The sequence below is a fragment of the Lampetra fluviatilis genome, chromosome 56 (genome assembly GCF_964198595.1).
Source record: "Lampetra fluviatilis chromosome 56, kcLamFluv1.1, whole genome shotgun sequence".
NCBI lineage: Eukaryota > Metazoa > Chordata > Hyperoartia > Petromyzontiformes > Petromyzontidae > Lampetra > Lampetra fluviatilis.
In genome coordinates this window covers 858503-884279 of record NC_136330.1, presented here as the reverse complement: position 1 = coordinate 884279, position 25777 = coordinate 858503, and the positions used below count along the sequence as shown (strand labels likewise).

At 49.4% G+C, this 25777-nt stretch overlaps 1 protein-coding gene across 7 annotated transcripts in view; it reads right to left on the bottom strand.

Annotated features, from left to right (window-relative positions):
* LOC144950051 (neuroligin-3-like) overlaps window positions 1–25777 on the bottom strand; it is a 267381-nt gene that overhangs the window by 43489 nt on the left and 198115 nt on the right. For 5 of the 7 annotated variants that reach the window (XM_078880033.1, XM_078880034.1, XM_078880032.1 and 2 more), the window contains one exon: window positions 25300–25512. In XM_078880033.1, coding sequence (XP_078736159.1) covers window positions 25300–25512 — 213 coding nt within the window. The remainder of the gene's footprint in view (window positions 1–25299; window positions 25513–25777) is intronic. The other 2 variants (XM_078880035.1, XM_078880038.1) reach the window with 1 other exon arrangement.

Genomic DNA, 25777 nt, shown 5'->3' with positions numbered 1-25777 from the left:
GGGGTAACGCGTGGGTACCCCCGCCTCATCCAAACTGACGTCTGCCTGGCGGGTACAGGGTCGCCCTTCCGGCACCAGTGGCACGAGCGAGAAATTGCACGGCTGCACCTATTTTTGTTTTCATACAAAGTCCCGTGTTCCCATCGCCCCCCTCCGAGCTGAGCTGCCAGTCCCCCCCCCCCCCCCAGCCAGCCCTAGGAAGCTGGCACCGCCACGGACGCCGCAAGCCCTTGGCACGGCGCGCACCGGGCTGCCGACCCGTGCGCGAGCCTCCGAGCCACCTGCGTCCGTGCGTCTCTCCAAGTCTCCACGCGAACCTCCTTTGGACAAAACCTTGGCGTTGCGCTACCATTCCAACCCCCCCTCCGCGTCTAATTTGCGTTGTTGCTTGGCGCGCTCCGAGCGTGCGGCCCACGACTCCGAACGCCGCTGCTGATGTTGCCAGGATCGCGAACCGCGCTACAACTCAGCACGTCGATGTTGCTGTTGTTGTTGTTGTGTTTACAACAACCACGAATGTGTAATGAATGCAAATTAATTTTGCAAAGAGATTAGATGGCATTAGAACAAGTGAAAACATCAACCACTGGCCTTGCAACATTAACACAAATATATAGCAAGCAATGAGAACAGGCCATTTGCCCAAAACATGTCACCATGTTCCATCCACTGCTGGATGAAGATATCCCCATTTTGTTACCAACGCACATGTTCGAGCATGAGAGATCACAGATAAAATAAATGTCGCACATTTATCTGCGTTTGAAAACTTTGGATGTTAAAATGGCAGTAACAGAAGAACCAAGTACAAGCTCTACATTCACGGATTCACCCTCATCAGCTTATTGCCACGTGACTTTTCATGATCATCATCTTCATGGTCACCCATGGTAAATCCACTGCTGGATGAAGGCCTCCCCAAGCCGCTGCCCCTTCCCGCCATCCATTCATCCAGCGATGTAATAATAATCTGCCAAGCACCTGAAGAGACTTCATCGCTCCATCTCCTTGGGACACGCACTTACGGATGGGTTCCATTCATTTGCTATACTCTATTAATAACTGATTTAAAACATTTTAAGGAGGTGTATTAAAAACAATATTAACATTTCCGGACTGTTTCTGTGTGAGTCTATGGGTCTCTGTGTGATTCTATGGGTTTCTGTATGAGTTTATGCGTCTCTGTGTGAGTCTATGGGTCTCTGTGTGATTCTATGGGTTTATGTATGAGTTTTTGCGTCTCTGTGTGAGTCTATGGGTTTCTGTGTGATTCTATGGGTTTCTGTGTGAGATTATGCGTCTCTGTGTGAGTCTATGGGTCTCTGTGTGATTATATGGGTTTCTGTTTGAGTCTATGCGTCTCTGTGTGAGTATGTGGGTCTCTGTGTGATTATATGGGTTTTTGTGTGAGATTATGCGTTTCTCTGTGAGTCTATGGGTCTCTGTGCGAGTCTGTGGGTCTCTGTATAACAGTCACAATTGTGTCTCTATTGTTTATTATTTATCATGACACCTGCGTATCACGCCAAGACAGGTGGGGGGAGATGTGGACGGGTCCCTCCGAGCGAGGGGGGGCCGTGCGTGCCGGGGTGTTGAGCCATCACCTTTGAAACCCAAATTCTAGCTCCAGGTTTGTCCCTTGGGTGGACAGCAATAGCCATAAGGCAGCGCACTTGAAGTTCAACCCCAATACTGAACGTTGCATAAACCCACAATCTAAAATTTATAATTCGCACTTGCTTTGCCGACAGGAGACGGCCGAAGGTAAGGACAAAGATGAATTCCTCAACGGTAAAAGAACCACTCTGTGCATAACCCCCATTTTCCTGTTTCCCCAAGTTCCTATAATGACCTTGAATAATTTAAACAATTGTTAACTCACATCTCATTCACATTGATGTTTGTCGCCGGCCAGTTACAATCCTGGGCCTCTAGTCAGCAACAATGTGTGTTATATTTATTGATGGGATTTCCCCCACCATCTGTATCCCGATTGTGCTATTGGAGTCGCGTCACGCGACCGAGTCTCCTCTCGGATCTCACAAAACAACCCACGTAAGTGGATATCACAGAGCTACCTCTCACAGAACATGATTCTGTTTTAAAGGCCATTTCTGATTGCTAAAGTCGTAATTCTTTTGCATCAAGAGTAACCACGTAAAAACAACAACCAAACACAGTTATCGCCGGTTTGCCTCACACGTAGACATGTCTAGAGATGTGAACAGAAATCTCTTTAACCGCTCAACTGAGAAACATTGACGGTATCACAGTTCCCACACCGGATATTCCATCCGGAGGTCGCCGGTTAGATCGCAGTCGATAGGCACCGCAGTCGAAATGACGGTTCGGGTTTCAATCGGTGCGTTCCGTTTATACAACTCTACCGGAATAGCTTACAGGTTTCTGACTTTCCGGGAACTTCGTCTGAAGATAGCTATCGGTTTAAACGAGTTAGCGTTTAACAACCTCAAATAGAAACGCGTCACCACCTCGCGCAGCGAGCGAAGCTCCCGCGGTGTAACGCTGGCGACCGTGCACGGACACGCAGCTCGCGTCCACACCGCCATCGGGCTCTCCACGACGAAGCAGGAGGAATACATCGACTTAATGGGATAACAAAAAAACGACCGACGGTGAAGAGAAATGCTGCAGCTCGCCGTGCGCAGACCGATTCCCGAGTCGCACCTGCGGCGGCAGATTTGTTTTTTAAACACATGCCTCAAAGTGACGACTTTGTACAACATTATCATAGCCACTAGCAACGGTTAGGCTTGCATATATGCACAAGTATAGATCATACAAGTCCACGGAATGTTATGAATATTTACACATTATTTGCATTCACTGTCTGTCCGTCAGCTAGAATGTTGATGTGCAGAGATGGATGTTTGTCTATACGGCTGTTACTCACAATAATGCGCAACAGCGTGCAATTAGTTATTTTTATACATTATTTATATTATGCTCATGGGCCCCACAGCCTGCGTGAAGCATTTCGCTACACGGTAACATTTGAGTAATTGGCCCGACAGTGCTGACGGGTTCCAGAATTACCGAAACCTGTCCAGAAGTTTGGGGCTTCTAACAAACGCTCTTGAGAAGTATGATTCTGAGACGCCTCGTTGGCTGGGTTGAACCGTAATTTCATCTTTATGCGGAGAAATTGATTTTCGTGTGTTTATTTATTTAGTTTTTACACCCACAATTCTCCAACAAACATTGCATAATGGATTTCTCTTCGGCCCATCGGTGTGGTTACGAGTGTTACGTTTGGAATCATATACGGGTGTATCGCGAAATTTAATGTCGGGTCTCCAATTACCGCAATGCCTTAAGGTAATGCACCTCCGGGGCTCGGAAATTGTCGATTCAAATGAATTTTTAAAATTCGCGCGAGGTGTGTCTATGAAATAACAGATTGTATTTAATTCCAGCACAAACCACAAATGCATCTCTCATCAGTTTTGCATTACCGATAGCACTCGTCTGCATCGCTGCTTAACCGCTGATGGCAGTGTAATGATGCGCTGTACAGAAAACGGGTTGTGATCATAAGGTATGTTTAGCCGCCTCGGAATAATCTGGTGGGGGGGGGGGGGGGGGTTCACTACTTAATTATTTGGCAATGCTGAAAATTGTCAATTTTCTTTCTTAAAATGGGCGGCTTAATGACTTTTCATTTTCTCGTTAGCTTTTGTGTTAAACGATCGTTTTTGGAGCGGCGTGTTTTTTAAATCTCCGATGCGTTTGCGCACCGCGCGTGCTTCGAGCCAAAAACACACGAGAGGGGCTTCACCGACACCAACAACAACAGAAACTCCTCAGCACATTGGTCAATAGCGATGCCGGCCTTAAGAGGGGGAAAAAATATAGAATAGGCGACGTTTCCCAACGTGCACGTTTCAACACCTTATTACATCATCGTCATTCCGGGCAGCCACGATGGATCCCCTGTTGGATGAAGGCCTCCTCGAGCCGTCGTCATCTCTCACGATCCAGCGACGTAACAATCCACGCGGCTTATCCCATCGCTCCATCTCCCTCCGGTGCACGTCCTCTCTCGGACGCGTTCCGATCCTTGCCCGCTGCTCCGTTACCGCTCTTGACCGTCGGCCATCGTCCCCCGTCTCGCCATGAGGCATCCTGCCCAGCCCCACACCAACTCGACACGCCAGCCCGTCCTTCATCGCACATGCCAGGTGTGGTGTGCTCTGAAGAAGGGCCACTACCCGAAACGTCGTCTATGATATATATTTCCTTTGAAGGCCAGTGTTGTTGACGATTGCGTTGAGTTATTTTTGGTTTGTTAACTGTGCGTTTGCACCACTGCCAAGGCAGCAAGCAGCAACATCACCCAATAATTTGTTTATCTTTGAAGACAGCACAACCACGAAATCCCATGTATGTTTTAGAGTGGAGCATCGTGGGTAAAAGCGTATATGTGTTTGGTAAAGCCAGTAGGCGGATGAACCGTACGACGTTTGTGTCTATGCAGAAAACATGGAGCGCAGCTCTGCTCGTCTTTATTTTTAAGAGTTTGATTTCCAATCAAGGCTGTGCAGATGAAACTTTACTCAATACAGATAACATTCCGAACGGCGGCCGCATCGTTACTTTACGGCAGATGAGTAAGAACGAGGCCAGCAGCAATTCGCTCCCTTTCGCAAATTCGATTCAAGGATATCTGCTTTACGCATTGTAGCGCCTCGAGTGGCTACAGGGGACACTTGTTGAACCAATTACACAACATACCTGAGACACGCATTATTCCCAATAGTGATATTGTTATTATTTTCATATTTTGTATTATTTTTATATCTGCGTGGCTTTACCGAAAGACCCAAAGAATATAGTGATTGTCGGCTTAAAATGTGTTTCCATTGCGTTTATAATTTCTTCTCTCCCCTCCGAGCCACCCCCTCACCTGCCTTGAATCCCAGCGACGTTCTTCCTTAAAATCCACCTTATCTATGCCGGACTCAGCGACCCCCCCCCCCCCCCCCCACCTTTGCATTCAGCTTCTGTGTTTTTCTTTTTCGTTGACAAAAATCAATGTCCTCAACGGACCGACGCGTCGCCACCACGCCCCGGTAGAGAACCCCGCAAATGAGCGCTAAGCTCGGGAGGAGGAGCGGTGTCATGAGGCCGCTAAGAGCTCGGCACAGCGAAGTCGGCACCCTGGCGGAGCTCATTGAGAAAAAATAAATTTTTAAATGCGCGCAGATGAAGCGTTCCGCTGGACTTGAGTGCCCTTTTACCAACGGTGTGAATCATACCCATCCTACCTACGTCAACCGCACAGGGGAGATCGGATTCATCATCACCACGGTCAACAGTCTGCGTTTCCGGGCCCTTGCTGTATTTATTGGAAGAGAAACTCTCTTCCCCGTGCCTTAGTGAGAGGTAGAATGGATGTGGTGTGCCGGTTATGGGAGCGTTTTTCTTACGCAGCAGATAACGAGCTCCAGGCACATCGTGCGAGAGTCTCCTCAAGGTGGCTGCGATTAGAAGGGGGTTGAGGGCCTGCGCTGTATTTCTGCGTTCTCCATGTTCGCCACCGACCAACATGGTGAAGTATGGTCAAGCAGTGCCCCACGACCCACACGTGGCGTGGGGAAGGTCGTCATTCAGAAGTGGATTGACACTAGGGCTCGAGATCCACAGTGCACTTGATATGATCTACCCTGCTGAACCCATGACAACTGACCAGGTGGCAAGTGTGTGGATCATAAGGATTTCCATGTCCCTGCATGATCCTTGTAAGAGGGTCAGATGAAGATAAACGCTGCTGTCAAGGGCTGGACACTTCTATTTGTGAAAAGGTCAAAGTGATTTCCTTTTCAAATGAGCCCTGGGGAATTGTTGCTCATCCCCTGTTTACAGCCTTGAGCCACTGGTGAAAACTTCGCGTTCTAATTCAAAGGTGAGTATCGATAATGACAACCACATTTTGACATCGCCACAAAGTGGTCGTCATTTAACAGACCCCGAAATGATGATGGACTGAGTCAACCATACCCCCCCCCCCCCGCCGCACCCCGACCAGGATTTGAACTCGCAACCTTCCGCTCTGCTGTGGGGCCAACCCTTCCATTAGGGGCCTTGTCCGTCACGCGCCGTGACAACGGTGGCCAGGGGGCCTGCACTATAACGACGCACAGCCACCGTAGTTAGGCCCTTGGTCACCCGATCAATTAAGATGACACGCCAAGATCGATGCCGCCAAAGCACCTTGTTTAATGCGCCCTATTAAATTATGACATTAAAAGCATCTCGATGGCGAGGATACAAGGTGCCGATGCGGTCAATCGATGCGACAGGGGAGGCATTTTTTTTTGTGTTTCAAAATGGAATGTTTTTTTATTTGCACTACGCCCCGTGCCAAATGCCTGGCTCGTGTAAAGCCAAACAAACGACCACCCAGCAGATTTTAGTTGGTTTAAAGTGACCGAGAGATATCGGACTTATATTATTAATTCATTCATTAAGGTCTTATTTATGTATATCTAGCGACTCGCTTTCGAGTTTTCTCAACGTTGCACTCCTCTTTCTTTATTTTGTATTTGCCGTTGAGAATCGCCGACCCCGTGCCCACACTGGACATCTGTGAAAAAGAGCTTCATAGCTCATCAGATTCCTCCTCCTGCAGTCTCCTGCCGTCTCAATATTCTCATTCTGAATGGGAAATTCAGCCTGAAATGAGTCGAGGTCTGATACAACGTTTAACATAATTACCCCGTGACTCGCTCTGCCAATTACACAAAAAATATTCGCAGAGAAATGGAATCTGCCCCACGGGCTACTTGCGTAAGGTCATGCCACGCGTCGTTGGGCACGCCGTCCGTTGGTTTCTCTCCACGTGCGGTGGCGAGGAGATGTTAACTCCCTCGCCTGGTATACAGGAGGTCGTGGATACGACCCTGACGATGCATGTATATTTGGCGTTTGCGTGTCTCTCTCCCCGTGGTCGCGTGGATTTTCTCCAGGTCCTCTGGTTTTTCCCTCCATATTTAGAATCCACGTCGTCCGTTTAGAGTATTTGGCTTCTGCAATAAATTTCCACGCGATAAGTCACTTCGTTGAGCTGTCATTTGTGATAGCCAGGTCGCTTCCAAAAAAGAGCCATACAACTCAGTGGCCCTTACCTGGTAACGATTATAAAAACAGTTGAGTAGTTTAACTGCTCCAGTCGATGGCACCGTCCAAGGTGCTGAGACGAAGCGAACGCGCTGGGCGGGACGCTCTGCGAGCGGGGGATGGTGACCGATGGTCAGGGACAATGACGGAGCGGCGGCGGCCAAACGGATGGAACGCGGTCCTAGAGTGGACGTCCACGGGGGAGATCTCCCAGCCACGTGGAGCGAAACGTCGGACATCATGCCGAGGCGCAACCAGAAAACACAACGGAGAGACAAGCTCGACGAACTCCTCCACTGCTCCCGCACCTCCGATTAGCACGTACGGTGCAAAAGAAGTTCAACATATTTACTGTCTATAGACTAACACTACCCATAGACTAACACTACCCATAGACTAACACTACCCATAGACTAACACTACCCATAGACTAACACTGACCATAAACTCGACACTGCACCCCCGCTTAGCATGGTTGGCTAACGTACGGTGCGAAAGAAGTTCAACACGCATACATACATATTTCACAGGATTGAGGGCCAGCTGATGTTATCAGATATCGCGTATGCACGACGCAATGGCACATTTTTGTTGTGTTTTTACACAACTCTCGCGTGGCGATTCGCTTCCTCGCGTGAAATGGGGGAAATGTCAATCAAAGAACGTCCTTCATTCGCGCGGGATACACCCCCTTGAGACATTGCATCTTCCTGTCGGCTTATTCACACCCCCAGAGGGGAAGAGCTTGCTTGCCTCTAAACTGTTGTGGGTAATTAAAAATCTGGATATGTTGGGCCATGGCATTGGAACACAAAGAACCTACCCCCGAGCAGAAATTGTCACCGTACGCGCCTGCCCCAGCGTTTGATTTGAAAAAACTGTCGCGCATGCAAAATAGATGCGGGTTGGTGAGTTTGAGTAATCTTCACCTGCCATACGCATGCACGAGCCACGGGGTCAACAGTGCGGAGAAGATGACGGACACGGAGACCCCCGCCGCCCCAGCAACACACTCGCACAGAAAACCGGAGGGCTCCTTGCGCTTGGATGTTTTTTTATATGCGCCGTGACGGAGCTTTGAAGGGGATGTCATCTCGGAGTCCACTAATTTTAGTCTCTTGTTCTGAGCAAACTGAAAAGCACGCAAATGAAATGGTGAAGAGGTAAATACATCAATTTAACACATAGACTTTCGCGACCAATGTCATCCATGATACAGGTGCTTTTTTGTTATATCGCGTAAATATATAAATGTGTCGTTAAACTCGCCTGATGAAGCTAGTTGGAATTACTGGTGAAACGTCGTAATCAGATTGTAAATGTTGTGGCTTGGCTCTGCAACATACCGGTGTGCTGTACTAGTGACAAATTGGCCACATGCTCTTTACGTGACAAACCTTACTAGTTGGCTGTGTCGGGTGGTGGTGGATTTAACGACACATTCATATATTTACGCGATCTAACCCAAAAATAAACTTGTATTATGGAGGTAGATGCATGTTTAGAATGACGTTGAGAGGCAGGAAGACGCCGATTGCCCTGGCGGCTCCTAGCCTGCGTTGCAGGTTGACCCACGACAACGCTGTCTGTGCCTTTCAAGTCCCGGGGTGTTGCTGACGAATGCGTCGAGATGCTTCGTGAATCAATCCGAACGGGTCTCGGGACTGGACGCGCGTCACGCACAGAAATTACGATCGCCGGCGGTCAAAGATTCATTGGCGGAACGCGTCCCGGTGAGGGAACGTCCACCGGGGAGACGGAGCGATTAGATACGCCGGGTGCATTGTTACGTCGCCGGATCGTGAGAGCTGGCAACAGCTCGAGGAGGCCTTCGTCCAGCAGTGGAGCCAACGTGGCTGATCGCGATGATGATGTAATAAGGTCGCGAAACATGGACACGGGAGGGAGGGGGGGTGGGTGAATAATTGTATTACCACCCCCTCCACGATCCGAGTTAATCAGTCTAAGATAATCTGCGTGCGTTATCCGGAGTCTCGTTGAATGGTTTTGGACAGGGCGACAGGACTGCTTGTCGCCGTGTAATTGAGTGTTTGAGACATTTAGATTGCACTGGAAATAACCAGCATTCCCGGCGACGGCCTTGCGCACTCTAACCCTGTCATTTTGCACCCGCTCACGCGAATGCCATCAGCGTTCTTTTAAATACTGCTGACACGCGACAAAGCCGCCGCCGTGTAGTTTGAAAAGAGACGGCGACTATTTTTTTGTTTGGTATTTTGAGATTATGATAATAATATTTTTTTTTGTCGAGGAATTAAAATGCAACTCCCCTTGCCCCGGTAGAAGAGCGAGTAATGAAACCTGTCAAGCGTCCAGCGAATGTTTGCGAACCCGACTGCGTCACAAGCTTGCTGAGCCCAATATTTCTGACCCGTTAAAAAGGGTGGCGCATATCAGATAAATAACACCGTTATTGCTGTAAAAAAAAGAAACACCCCAAGCACGAGTGTAGGTTGCACGAGTGCTGAGAATAACGCAGCACGTTAGACACGAAGGGACACTGGGGGATAGGGCTGCCATGGCGTAATGGTCAGCATGATGGACTTGCAATCCGGAGTACATCGGTTCGATTCCATTTCGCGGCACGGCAGCTGGAACAATGCGACGAGTTTCGTGAATCCCTCCTCCCCCTGCCGCACCTGTCCACCCAGGAGTGTGACTGGGTTCGTCGCAGCCTATCGATGGCAGGTTGCGTGCGGTAGGGTAAAGAGTGGGTAGCTCCTACCTCTTCCAAGGATGGTGACGGCGGTGACGGAGTTGGTGGTGATGGTGGTGATGGTGGTGTTGCGCTTTAAATTTTATTTTTGTTTTAAAACAGATATTGTATTCTTCAAAATTAGTTTGCGCCGTAATTTTTGTTCACGTCCGACGCCTTGGATGGCAGATCTTTGTCACGAAGGTGCCACAGAGGATTTGAAAATAAAGTTGACTCGATTTGAATTTGCATTACAGAGCAGGCCTCATACCCCCATGAAGTTGTCCCTCTCCAGAACCCCGTTGATGGGGAGAGAGAGAGAGAGTCCTTCTGCCGACAATGGCACTGAGTGAAGACATTGCAGGGCTGTACCTTGCCTTGTACGTGCATGGGTGTGATTAGCGATGGGAGTTTGATGACTTGTGGTCAACTGTCTTTCCTCTTGCTTCGCCTTTCACAGCTGCTAACAGGCTTAGACATTCTGAGTAAGAATTGGACCCGACGGTTTTTAAAAAAAATTACAGCTTGCCAGGATGTTTCTGGGACTACTTTATTATTCTGTTTGGACGTAAGGCTGCGATGGAACAGATAATAATCTTGACATGTTTAAAATTCTACAGAGACCCAGCAACAGAGCCCAAGTTATCAAACGCGCACTTAAAAAATCAATCTGGGCAAGGAAAAAATGTCTGTTTTCTTAGAGTGAGGCCTAACCCAGTCTCAGAACAAGCCATTTGCATGGAATGTCTGGTTAATTATCTTTCAGTATGAAACATTTTGTCTAGGAATGTTTCAGAATGATACATCTGTCACTTTTAGACAAGGACTGCCGCATGTAAAGGCAGAGAATTAAAGACCAACAAGAAATCTATAATTCGCTCCTGACAAAACAAACTTTCTCTCAAAAAGTAAACGAATGGCTGTCAATTTCCACAGAAACAAATCAAACATTCAGTTTACATTAAACAAAAAGTCCACAGTTAAGGCAGTGGTGGAGTGGCCCGAAAGGATAACAATCATTTCAGACTACAATTGTACCAAGCCAACAATGACAATCATCGTGGATAGAATCTCAACGTTAAACTGCAGTCTGCTGGAATGTTTATTGTCCCGCAAAGAAAATGAACATGGGAATCATTGATATGCTGGGTTTTAATGTAGCCAGTGACCTGTGATTAATCCGAGCTCTCGAGGGGCGAGTGATAGTTGAGTCTCAGCCCCGGTTAGCAATGACTGTACATATTTTCGGTTCTTTCGGTAAAGTCATGTAGAAGGGAAATAATAAAATAATATAAATACATTTCTTGCTGTGGATTTCACACCTGATGATGATTGATTGTATTGCAGTCGAAACGTCGTGAGAATTTTTATTGTTTTATATTTATATTATTTTATTATTTCCCTTCTACGTGACTTTACCGAAAGAACCAATAATATTAATCCCTGCAGTCACGAAAGCTTTAAATCCAAAAATGACTGCACAGTCAAAGAAAAATGTAAAAATTCCACATTAAATGCGACTGCACCGAAGTTTACTAAATTCCAGTTCTGATAATGAAAATAATGGTTTGACCAAAAACGCAACAAAAACCTCGCTGTCATACGTGTCAAGGTCTGCTGGCCACGAGAGGGCTTCAGGAGTTCGTGCGGTTTTGGGCTTCTTCCTCCCCCGTTGAAGGAACGCAAACTACGCGACTCTCTGGTCCGTGTCTTAGGTCTGCATGGCCACTATCTCACTACCGTGGCTTGTCTCAACAACAATAACGAACGCCATACTCAGTGCCCTACTGCAATCGGTGAATACATTGCAGGTACGTCAGTAATATCCCTCCTTCCGTGATCTTAACAAATTGGGGTCGCTCCATCAAGCCAACTTATAAACCTGACAGGCGCGAGGCCGTTTGTTTCATTAAGTGACTGGAAACCAAACGTGTCACAAATGTATAATAAAACTAAATTAAGGTAGTGCGTTGGTAGAATTAATGCGGTGTTAACACGACGAATGCATTTTACGTTGAAAGTGATCCGTAAAATAAATGGTTTGCATTCTCTCGTTAATTCACGTCTCGCACAGCTGTAAACAACACACCTCGCTGGCACTGAACGATAAAGGATCAGCCCTGCAGTTGCTCGCCCACGTCACCGCCAGCAGAAGGGCAACCCCGAACTAGGAGGGTAACTTGGCCTACTCTTTCACACTAGCCAAACGAAAGTACGCACACTTTACCCCACCACACGCAAGCTACCCATCGAGCAGCTGCAGTGCAACCATTTCTACCGCTGGGTAGTGGTGGGGGGGGGGGTGCAGGGCAGATCGAAGAAGCTTGCTCCATCGTTCTGACTGCCGTGTCGGCAGATGGAATCGAACCGGCGGCCCTGGGTTGAGAGGCCAATGCACCGCTCACCGTGAGCCCGCTGCCTACCGCTTCGAAGACACGGTCGTCACAAACACGGTGGGGGGGGGGGGACTGAAAGTGCACGGAGGATCACAGATGGCCGCGCACTCGCGACTCGATTGAAGAGGTGGATTCGAGGCACTCGTGGACTCGAGAACATCACGTGTTCATGACATCAAGTGTCCGTGACATCGTTCGGACTGTAAAGGACAGGGAGTGGGCTTGAGCAGGACACGTCAACACGAATTATAGCGTGGCAGCCGAGAGACGGATCGCGTCCCAGAGCACGTCCATCGATGCGATGGAGCGATGAAATCACATCCCTCGTGCTGGTTGAAGGTGAATTTCTACATGGCAGGATCACGACAGATGTGGCGATGGCTTGGGGAGGCCTTCATCCAGCACTCGAGTCACCATGGCTGACGACCACGGTAACTAGGAAGCTATCAAGTGGTCGGCTTCTTGTAGTTCCTGCCATAGGAACATGGAATTCCCACCAATGGCTCAAAACTTCGAATGCAATGAGCTCCACTCAATATTCATTTCACAATAGAGATACTTGGGGCCCGACATTCTCATGTGTTGGTGAATATCTATTTTTGTCTGAGCTTTGGTGACAATGTGATGATATCTTTATCTCCACTCTTCTGGAAAAAAAAAACTGCCTCGGGAAAGTGTTTCATCTGCTTCACCGAGATGTGCTTCACCGAGATGTGCTTCACCGAGATGTGCTTCACCGAGATGTGCTTCACCGAGATGTGCATAGACACTTTTGACTTTTGACTTCGACAAAACCGATTGCTCGTGTTGCGATCGAAACGTCGTGACTTTTTTATTATTTTTCTATCTACATGGCTTTACCGAAAGACCCAATGAGTATGAACTCCTGCAGTCACAAAAGCTTTAAGTTAAAAAAAAGTCCTTAAGTTTAAAGACCAACAGAGTGGAGCGGTGGTGCAGTGGTTAACACATTGCCTAACAAACCCGTGACGTGAAAATCTCTACAGGGCCCATCTAGAGGGTTTTTGGCCCCTTCTTCCACGCTGACCAGACGTCTTGGAAGAGGTGGGAGCACACCCACACTTTACCCCGCAACACGCGACCTACCGACCACGGGCTAACTGCGGCGTTCCCACGTGCGCTGGCGGGTGGACAGAGCAGTGTACGCGGCGACCCTGGACTGCAAGGCCGGGAGCGTGGTCACCATCGCGCAGCCGCAGCGTCACCAGCGGTTCAGAAGCAATGGCATTATTTCACCCAGGTGGCATTATTTCACCCAGGTAGCATTGTTTCACCCAGGAATGGAGTACTACTGTTGCCACATCTGTACCGGTGCATTAGAGTTACGGCAAAAGCCGTCTTCTTGTCTTATGGACAATTTGACTCTGTCGGGATCTTACGCCGCTCTGTCTCACCCTCACCCCGAAGCTTGCCCCCGCCTCTTCCATTACATAATCGAGGATGGGGCCAGCTTCTTCCGTTCCATCGGGCAATTCCATCAGTGGCGAGCGCTCCTTCTCCAGTCTCATCATTGACACTCTCCTATCACCTGCCCCGCTGCATCTCGCGCAGTGAATCGCGTTTCCTTGCCAACTCTGCAGCGCGAATAGCTCTGCCCCGTTCTCTCTCACCACCCACTCGGAATATCTGCGAGAACCGCAGCCTTTTCATCTGATTACGATTAGCCAGTTTTCAAGTGTCATGTCGACCGATAAGCACTCTCAGACCTGCTTTGCCGACGCTAATGAGGTTCATGATAGGCGCGGATCTTTTGTCAGAAACTTTCATTCAAAAAAACCCAACAGTAAACTTCACAATGACCAGTCAAGTAAAAGTGATTTCCTGCTAAAAACAGTATTAGGCATTGGTGCTCATCCCGTGTTTGCAGCCTTGATCCAGTAGTGTAAGTTTCACATCTCTATAGCAGAGATGAGTCCATCCATAAGAGCCTGTATTGATTTCACCACCCAGTAGTGCGTTATGTTATCGACCCCGGATGATGATGATGATGATGATGGGCTGAGTCAACCTCCCCAACCAGGAGTTGAAACCTATTCCGTTGCGCCACCTGGGCGGATTGAATCCCATTGGATCCGACGTTTTGTTTCTTTTGCATGAGTCTCACTGGGTGGCGCTTGGGTCAGAGAGCCCAGCTCACAACAGGGCGATGGTTGAGTGCAAACAGTGCGGGAATCGTCGTGATTCAAATTTGACTCGGTTTGAATTACACAGAGCAGCATCACTCCCTACTACCAGACGAATTAAGCACTTGCAAGGCTGCTGTTGAGTCGCCACATGCCACCTCAGAGACAGCTGCCACTGGGGGTGCCCTTCTAAACGCTTTGACTTGCCGAACCATTGAAGCGCCGTGCAAATGCATAATCACTCATCAACTGCCTATCCCACAGATTGCAGAGGGCAACACAAATTGACCCCAAACGCAAAGCAACGGGTCTCACAATGAGTGTCCAAAGGCTCATTCTTTGCTTCCCCACCGCTCATTGTTTTCTCCTAGCGCCAGCGAGTGCGAGGCCGAGGCTTTGTACAGGTGAAGCCGGCCCGGTCTGGCCCGTGTCGGTACCCACATGCAATTGCGTCACTTGATAACAAAGATAACGATCTCCCACGTGTAGTCTTAACAGACTGTTGGAGCAAGTGCTGTTGGCGAGTAGCACCTATGAAGGCCGGCACACTCCAACACACCGGTGTGCTGGAGTGATAACTGATTGGCACGTGTAGTTCACGTGACAAACCTCTCTAATTGGCGGTGCCGGGTGGAGGTGGGTGTACGACACATTTACGGGCACGCGACCTGACGCAAACCAAAATAACTGTTCCCGTGATCGCAAGGCAACACACACGCTCGCAACTCATAAATTGCAATTCGCACCAAAATAATTTAACGCTTGTTTAGCTCGTGTTGGGTACATATTAATATGGGGATGATATATCCTTCGTTTTTGAAGTCCAGTGTCTCTGCTACCCCGTGGTGTATCAGCGTATGCGTCAGCTAACAATCACTATCCGTGCATAAAGTGGCAAATTATTCAAGACAAGCGTGCGTTCACTTACAGTTTTTAAAACGTGCACATTGACAGCATGCAGACGAACAGCGAGTGATGGTTGAGTCATACCTTGCAGCCAATTGGCATTCAGACATGTATTTATTGCGAGACAACTTTGCTCATTTGAACAAATCGCACATCAACAGCTCGTCTGCCAAAGTGACCTTGGCTATTACTGTCTGATTTAACTTTGGATGACTTCACACTCAAAAGTTTAATTGTGAAGATTTCTATCAACGCATGCAATTAGTTGCATTAGTAAATTTTGCATGATTCATTGCCGTGTTTAGTAACGTCGAAACATATTCATACATCTATCTCTGACATTCACTCGAATATGCAAACACAATTTGTAATAATATTAGCTTGCAACACTCACGGTGCTCGCGCAGAGAGAACGAGAGAACGACTTGGAGACGCAAGAAGGATCCGCAGACGAGCGGGAAGGCAGCAGCAGCAGCAGCCACGCGGGCGAGCCGGCATCAACAATTGCCCAAGCTCTGCGGTCCTCTATATATTAAGATGTCATCGGCCAATTAATGAGTGCTTACATGAAAAGCCACTCCGTTTGAGATTCGAACCGTCACACATTATCGACACGCTGTATCGCAATACCAAGGGGGAGGTGCACACCAATTATCAATTACGGTTAATTGTTTTGGGGGCTTTAGCCCATTTCCTGCAATTATTTCCGTCAGCATTAATTGTCGTTTCATAACACAATGTGCGTCTGCATGAGGACGAGTAAAATACTTTTCCTTCACAGCTCACCTAGCCTGGCACGAGAGCCGCGGTGCTGTAACCGCCACTTAAGTGGTGAATGACAGCCACTGTTGTTGCTGCTGCTGCTGTGAAGACTTTGACAGAAATGAACTGGCAGCTCGTCTCTCGCACCTGTAGAACGCACGCTGCGCGTGGCTCGATTAGCATGAGAAAGATCTCGGTGGGACCCCCACCGGCCCCCAGCAGCCCCCCCCACTACCTGTCCCACCACGTGTCTCACCGCGGCACCTGGGACACATTCCACGCGGCAGCGTCAATCACTGACGCGGCACCCGGCAGGCACAGACGCGGCGCATAGACATCGCCGCAACGTCTCTGTATTTGTCTTCAAGCGTGATACTCACAATTGTACATCTACATAGTAGCCGTGCAAAGTTAATTGTATTTATTGGTCAATATTTTTTTGGTATGTATTTAGTCACAAAGAAAATAAAAGTCTGAATATAACCAGTGCTGTATATCATATATGCAGTAAAAAAGTATTACTTGATTATAATGCCCATGATACATGCAATGGATCATCCATCTAAGACTCAATTATGTACGATTCATGCAATTTAATTTGGAAATGTTACCTTAAGGCTAATGGAACGAATAACAAAATGAGACAACAAAATACAAAGGTGATGGTGAAAACTAGACAACACTAATCTTTACTCTGTGGACCTTTCGGTAAAGTCACGTAGTTAGAAATAAAATAAAATTATCTTAACTTTTTACATGAACTGTCTCTTTCTGACACTGACCCCACCCGCCCCTCAGGTCGCCCCACCCACCGCTCGACGACTCGAGTAGCTCCACCCACTACTCGGGTAGCTCCACCCACTACTCGGGTGGCCCCACCCACTACTCGGGTGGCCCCACCCACTACTCGGGTGGCCCCACCCACTACTCGAGTAGCTCCACCCACTACTCGGGTCGCCCCACCCACTACTCGAGTAGCTCCACCTACTACTCGGGTAGCTCCACCCACTACTCGGGTGGCCCCACCCACTACTCGGGTGGCCCCACCCACTACTCGGGTGGCCCCACCCACTACTCGGGTGGCCCCACCCACTACTCGAGTAGCTCCACCTACTACTCGGGTAGCTCCACCCACTACTCGGGTAGCCCCACCCACTACTCGGGTAGCTCCACCCACTACTCGGGTAGCTCCACCCACTACTCGGGTAGCTCCACCCACTACTCGGGTGGCCCCACCCACTACTCGGGTAACTCCACCCACTACTCGGGTAGCTCCACCCACTACTCGGGTGGCCCCACCCACTACTCGGGTAGCTCCACCCACTACTCGGGTAGCTCCACCCACTACTCGGGTGGCCCCACCCACTACTCGGGTGGCCCCACCCACTACTCGGGTGGCCCCACCCACTACTCGAGTAGCTCCACCCACTACTCGGGTGGCCCCACCCACTACTCGAGTAGCTCCACCCACTACTCGGGTGGCCCCACCCACTACTCGAGTAGCTCTACCCACTACTCGGGTAGCTCCACCCACTACTCGGGTGGCCCCACCCACTACTCGGGTGGCCCCACCCACTACTCGGGTAGCTCCACCCACTACTCGGGTAGCTCCACCCACTACTCGGGTAGCCACACCCACTACTCGGGTAGCTCCACCCACTACTCGGGTAGCTCCACCCACTACTCGGGTAGCTCCACCCACTACTCGGGTGGCCCCACCCACTACTCGGGTAGCTCCACCCACTACTCGGGTGGCCCCACCCACTACTCGGGTAGCTCCACTCACTACTCGGGTAGCTCCACCCATATATCAGGTGTCACCACTCACTACTTAGATAGCTCCACCCACTAACCGGAACAACTCCCGATTTTCATACATGCCTAACCAACTTGCTGTATACAAACTCTTTTGTTCTTTCGGTAAAGTCACGTAGGTATAAAATAAAGTGGTTCCCCATTCAAAACGGGTTCTGTCCGGTGCTCATCTGCTGCTGAGAGCTCTGACCACGTGCTTGAAATTCCACTTTCCCACGGCGGGGATGAAGGTTTCCACAGGACCACCACGGTTGATAGGAAGACCACTGCCAAACACGCAGCGATGCCGTATGTAAAACCTCCGTGCTAATTATGAGATTGGGATCGAAGTGTGACTCGGTGAAGTCTCAGAGTGCACCTTCGAGGGGGCAGTCCATAAATGACGTCACGCGATTTTTGACCCCCCCCCCCCTTCGTCATACGACGTCACGAAAAGTCAGACCCCCCCCCCCTCAAATATGACGTCACAAAGCTCTGCCCCCCCCCCCCCCCCCCTAAAATAAAACATGTTTCAAATCGCTTTAAACTATTATAATTGTAGCGCGTATTTAATGTGGCGCTGCACTCTAAAGTTGTAGGAGAAAACTTTAATTTAAAAGTCTATTTCATTAAGTAGAACGTGTTGTCCATATTTATTTAAAGTTGCGCATTTTTATTTGACGTCACATTTCTCTCTCAAATCCCCCCCCCCTCGTCACACATCGTCACACATCATCACAAATGTCTGACCCCCCCCCCAGGTGCGTGACGTCATTTATGGACGGCCCCTAGGTCTATCATGCAATTTAATCCGAGGTGGGATCTTTACCCACCAAACCGTTGCAATCTGCAACCGGGCGAGAACACACACCGTCCGTGCTCTTCAATTGTTGATTCGTTCCCCCAAAACATCGCGCTTGTATTCACGCGCGCACTGCTGACGAACAGCGGCACGTCAGACACCAGCGGTTTGCAGAATTCATCGCGAGCCAGGCGGAACGGGGCCCCTCGGAACACAGCGGGGCCGAGCCCATTAAAGCGAGAGGTTATTATTCAAAACCAATCAAATGTGGCCTTTTCAAGAAATACGAGAGGGCTCTGATTACACAAGCCACCAATCAAGATTCTGCTACGCGGCTGCAAATGAGCTCTTGTTTATGCAGCAGCAGCAGTCGGCTTCTGGGATGCAACACGTCCATCAATAACAGGGTGGCCGTTTCAGGGTATGTAAACAACGGGCGACGTTTCGGGCGATGACCCTTCTTCTCTAGCCTCTCTGTGTGCGCGCTATGAAGATAGGGCCAGTGTCCAAAACATCGCCGGTTATATTTATGCTCCTTTGTAAGGCCACGGTGTTCGTGAGGAACTTGTTGAGTGTTTTTGTTCGCTGAGCTTGTGCATTGCTGCCAACGCAGCAGCAGCGGCGGCGGCGGCGCCGTCATCGCGCGCATCATCAAGTACATTTGTTTCTTTCTGGGATTCGGTGTGAGGAAGCGGAACCCGTGACGAGAGTGTCCATCGGCCCTTTGAAGATGGACGGCTGCTGCGATAACCACCGCCGTTGTCCTCTAGCAGTGATCATTTAGGAAGCAGTTTTTTTTTTTCTCTCGCTCGGAGAGGCAAAGTGTGAGTCAAGACGGCGACCCATGTGGTGCGAGTCCATCCTCAGTCTGGGGAATTAAATGGACTCATTCTCTCGGTCTCGTCGATTTAAAGCAGTCAAACGTTTCATCAGACACTCGCAATCATTCATTGCTGGCGTGCGGGGGGTAACTCTAAATTGCTCCTCGTTCCCACCCCCAGTACAGTATTATTATGATCAGCTCAGCCAATCGGTCAACGGAGTGTATATGCTATGTACGTACACAAATCCAATTACCGCGTGTTTGTGTGTGTGTGTGGTCTTGCTCCATGCACCGCAGTCTCTAATGACGCTCCTCCATTATCTCAGTCGGGGTCCCGGCGCGGACTCGGGCTAACTCCATCTCGGCTCGCCATCTCGGTTTACGACGTCCGCTCGTTAAGTCACCGTTAAATAACATGGAAAATGTTGTTGATGAATATTTTGGTCGCCAATTCGTCCCTGCGATGCTTCGTCGCGGTTGCGCTGTCCAGCTGTTCAAACAATCAATCTCCTTCTGGTTCTACAGAGAGACTAGACTCTAAGAAAAGCTATCTCGGGTGTGGACCAATCAACTTCAAGGGCAGTGCATATCATTATCATCATCAGAGTTGTTTCTTTTTGTTTGCATTTTGACTGCTTGTGTTGTGGTTATTGCAAACATGATGCCTTGTATAAAGGTGTCAGTTTTTTGTACCAGTTGAAAGGGTAAAAACCTATTACTACTCTACAGAGAGAGTCGCCCTTGCAAAAGAGCCTCTCAGCCCATTGGGCTTCATTGGTGGAATAGACTCCTGATTCTCAAATACGTGCAGCAGGTAGGAAACCCTTTAGTTCTGCAGGCGAGGCCACCTGGCCACTTTAAAGTGTTAAATGAAACAAAAAGTCACTTTTCGATTTAAAGCTTTCGTGACTGCAGGGATTCATCTTCTTGGTTCTTTCGGTAAAGTGACGTAGAAGGGAAATAATAAAGTAATAAAAATACTAAAATTAGTATGTTTTCTTTTTATTATTTCATTATTTCCATTCTACGTGACTTTACCGAAAGAACCAAGAAGAAGAAGTCACTTGTGTTGCGCACTGAACACGATTACTGCTGCTGCGCTGAGCAGCTCCTGCCTACCTCTCCGTGAACCCCCGACCGCTCCCAAGCAGCATGAGCCTTAGTCACCATGTATTGGGTAGTAAGTAACGATTTTAACGTTTGAGTGAATCTCTAGTGAGCCATTAAAACACATATCGCTGGCAGAGGGGCTAGAAACACATCTCCGGTGAAGTGTTATAATTGCTTCGCTAACAAAAATAAATGGCGCTCCGATGTTGGAGTGCGAACAGTTTCGCCACCAAAAAAAAAATGAACGCATCCCCCTGGGGGTGGAAAATCTCTAGAATATGTTCACCTCCGAAAATGAGCAACATCGATTTCCAATGCGCGCTCTCAAAGTTAGCCGACTCGCCGGGGCTTGGCCTCTCCTCTTTTTTAGCCGTTCGCCAGCGGTCCCCCCGGAGAATTCTGAGCACGCAGTGACAGCTTTCCGCCAATCCTCATTGACGATCGTGGCGAAGTATGGTTCAATACAACAACCACGATGACCTTCGAGGTGTGGGGAGGTGCTCATCCAGCAGTCGACTGACAGAGAGCTCTGCGTGTACATGACGTCATTAAAATTGACACAAATGTAACGAGTCCCACTGAAGAGTTCTCTGTGTGAGTGTGTAATGATCTATTGACAAAGCTCTGTAGTGAAAACAATGATTCATTCATCTTGTACCGTGCGTCCTACTCGCTCACTCTCGAATAGAGAGGACGACTCAAAGGCGTGAAGAGAAACCGCGGACAAGCAGGAAGCAGTACATTCCACCCCCAAGCTCTGCAGTCCTCCACATATGAAGGTGTTGCTGGCCAACTAATGAGTGTTTACTTGTAGCAGTAATTCAGAGGACAGGGGGAAAACCCCACGTGTTCATGTGAGGTCGGTGTGATCCCCCAACTCTCGCTGCGGCCTACAGAGTGCGGGCTTATAGGCCACGTGCACTGCCACCAGCACTTTGACGGTGATTGCATCATTCACCACCAAACACACAAGTCACTGCATTTCTGCATAATAAACAGCATCTCCTACGTGGCAACGATTTGGTGAGAAATGTCTATATCCTCTGATTTCAAGCCTCTGTGATGTGAGTGTCTGTGTTCTTTTGCAGTATTTCTACAAAGAAAATGTATCAAATTTAAATATTCAAATCTTTGCATTCATATAAAAAAGAAATCCGAACGAGAATCTGTGCTGTAAATACATTATCAAAGCATACCCGATGTCTATACGTTCTTATCGATGCACATAAATGTTGGAGAAATATACTGTAACATCCCCGACTATCAAAATACACATGAAGGTTAGAGTTAGACCAAAGTGGCACGCTATCGCCAACGTAACTCAGAGGGGATATTAGAAAAAAAAGAAACAAGCAGCAAAAATATTAACGGAAAAAAACACATTCACGGTCAAAGATGAAAATCTCTACTTTATCACTGCATCGACTCTCACGCGGGAGAAGTGGTTAAGTTTGACTCGCATAACGTACGAACAGCAAAGCTCGTTTTCCTGTCGGCGCGCACGCAACGCTTACATGTGTGCGCAAGTGTTGAGTCCGTGACATAAAAAAAAATATTGAGATAAAGCAGAGGCATGCGCGTCACCCTGAAGTGGAGGTGCCGGAGAGACAGGACCGTTAGTCGTGACCTCTGTGTTAAAGCACGAGCGCGAGCAGCAGACAGCCGCACGACAGCGCCGCGACAGCTCAAAGGCACGCGCCGTGACGAGCGCCACGAGCGGGGGGGGGCTACGCTCTCTCTCACTCCGTGAGCACTCGGCACCCACCTTGAGCAGCTTGGCACGCAAACACCGAACTCTCCACGGCGAATCATCCTGGGACCTGAACCACCCCCCCCCCCCACTAAACCTCCCCACCCCCCCAATTCTCTGCCCTTGCCAGTTTGCCCACTCGCTCGCTCAAATCGCTGATGCTGACGACGCGAGTTGATGACGAGAGATCGCGGTTACGTCCGCACTGGGCCACTGACAAACACAAATAACAAGGAGACTTTCTCCATTCCACCCGAACATAGCATCCTCACCGGTGAAGTTTAACCGCAGCATCCTCACCGGTGAAGTTCAACCACAACATCCTCACCGGTGAAGTTCAACCACAACATCCTCACCGGTGAAGTTCAACCACAACATCCTCACCGGTGGAGTTCAACCACAACATTCTCACTGGTGAAGTTCAACCACAACATTCTCACCGGTGAAGCTCAACCACAACATCCTCACCGGTGAAGTTCAACCACAACATCCTCACCGGTGGAGTTCAACCACAACATTCTCACCGGTAAAGTTCAACCACAACATTCTCACCGGTGAAGCTCAACCACAACATCCTCACCGGTGAAGTTCAACCACAACATCCTCACCGGTGAAGCTCAACCACAACATCCTCACCGGTGAAGCTCAACCACAACATCCTCACCGGTGGAGTTCAACCACAACATTCTCACCGGTGAAGTTCAACCACAACATTCTCACCGGTGGAGTTCAACCACAACATTCTCACCGGTGAAGCTCAACCACAACATCCTCACCGGTGAAGCTCAACCACAACATCCTCACCGGTGAAGCTCAACCACAACATCCTCACCGGTGAAGCTCAACCACAACATCCTCACCGGTGAAGCTCAACCACAACATCCTCACCGGTGAAGCTCAACCACAACATCCTCACCGGTGAAGTTCAACCACAACATCCTCACCGATGAAGTTCAACCACAACATCCTCACCGGTGAAGCTCAACCACAACATCCTCACCGGTGAAGCTCAACCACAACATCCTCACCGGTGAAGCTCAACCACAACATCCTCACCGGTGAAGTTCAACCACAACATCCTCACCGGTGAAGCTCAACCACAACATCCTCACCGGTGGAGTTCAACCACAACATCCTCACCGGTGAAGTTCAACCACAACATCCTCACCGGTGGAGTTCAACCACAACATTCTCACCGGTGAAGTTCAACCACAACATTCTCACCGATGAAGTTCAACCACAACATCCTCACCGGTGAAGTTCAACCACAACATCCTCACCGGTGAAGTTCAACCACAGCTTCCTCACTGGTGAAGTTCAACCACAACATCATCACCGGTGAAGTTCAACCTCAACATCCTCACCGGTGAAGTTCAACCACAACATCCTCACCGGTGAAGTTCAACCACCGCGTGCGGCGCCTCGAGTTCAGACATCCGAGGCACGGTGCATACGCTCGGAAGGCGTCGGGGATATTTAATATTTTTACATTTATATATAACAAAAACATCAAACGTCGCTGTCGGAAACGCTTAAAAATGATCGTAAAGGCTTCGGTCTCTCTTGAATTCAATTGTCGTGGACGCGTCGCCATGTGTATGTGTGTGCGGTGCTTCAAATGCATTGGTGGAGAATGAACGAGGATGCCTTCTAATAACACAAAGTGAATTCATGCAGTTCATGCGACAGCATTAGCCGGGGCAGTGATCACGGATACGACGGCGTGGCTCAATACACGACTCCAAATGGGTCAATTAGCGTGAGGCTGCCATAGAAACGGCAGGGTGAATGAGAGGTCTTGGACTCGTTGACGTTGACTTTGTGAATGTTCGCCTGTTTCGCTGTCGTATCTGGGTCAGCGATGGAGTCCCCCCGGTGCTATTGCAAGCGCCTTTAGCCCTTTGTACAATAGAAGCCTTGCAATGCCATGCAAGGGGCTTATTTGGTCAATTATTGCAGTGGAACGGCGTGTCGATTCATCAATTGGGAGTCGATATTTATGCTCAAGATGATTTAACGCTGCATCGCGCGTGTAAGACTCAACGTCTTCAATGTCTGATCTGTTGTTGTGTAACACGGTTCAGCTCAACTCGGCAGCCACTAGAGGCGCCGCCAATCATCGCGGTTGTTGAAGAGAAAATTGTTGAATCAAATTGAGTTTTGTCTTTAATCGTCTAAATGCAACAACAGTATAGAATCAGTTGCCCGAGGCAGAGGCGCAGCCCTGCAAGTGCAAGCTCACGCCACTCGCTGGCAGTAGGAGCCTCCACTTCAGTCAGCTACAGAGAGCTCTGCTAAAGGGCGTTTGGCCTACTCTTTCACGCTGCTCAGTGTGGGAGAACGCACACTTTACTCCACCACACGCACCCCACCGATCGACTCGTTTTCGTGGGCGTGCCCATTCACACCGCTGGGTTGTTACCACCACCACCGCCGGGCATCGAATCGAACGGGCGACCTCGTGATTGCGAGTCAGCGAGGTGCTAACCATCGTTACCCCCCCCCCCCCCACTGTGGCAGCACAGAAAACAGTAACGCAACAGCCTCGCATCGGTAATCGACGGAGCGGTGGTACACCCCGATCGCTAACAAAAAAACAAACGTAAATTTGTCTCTGCAACGACAAAGCGAATTCAGGTGGCGTGGGCCAACTCCCCAACGGTTTGCGGCAGCCCCACTCTGCGGAGGATGCGGCGACGAGCATCGCGAATGAACCCCTGGCGGGGGTTCGAGCGCGGTGGGGGTAACGCGGCATGCGGTGGGGGTAACGACACGCGGTCACGGGGAGCCACTGTTGGGGGCGGTGGGGGTGGTAAGCGACAACATGCCACGAGACCACGCGACCATCACGGATGTGGTTGGGGGGGGGGCATGGTGGTGGTGAGTGTGGGTGGTGAGCATGCAGACACCGAAATTGATCAAAAAGATATCAGCGGTCCCGCTTTAAATTGAGTACCTTTGGTGGAATTGCTCCATCGGTTACCTTCAGAGTGGTGGGACAGGGTAAGGAGATTGACGCAGGACGCGCCCGCGCCTGAACCGAACACTGTAATGCGGAGCGGGTCGCCCCCGAAAAAGCCAATGTTCTCGCTGATCCAGCGCAGGGCCTGGATCTGATCTAGCAGCCCGTAATTCCCTTTGGCTGCCTGGTCGCCAGTGCTGAGAAACCCTGCAACGGCAAATGGTGGAGAGGGGCAGAGGGGGGAGGGAAGGGGATGGGAGAAAAAGAAAAACACGGTTACAGCGCCGCGCGGGATTTCGCAGCCCGGGAGCTTCTTTACACACCGTGGACTGCGGTGCGAAACGTCGGACGTCGTGCCGAGCAGCACGAGGAGCAACCCGATGATGTGTCAGAGAGATACACGCACAGTTGCTCGGAATGATGATATACAATACTGCCTATGATGGCGATGATGGTCACCATGATGACAGTG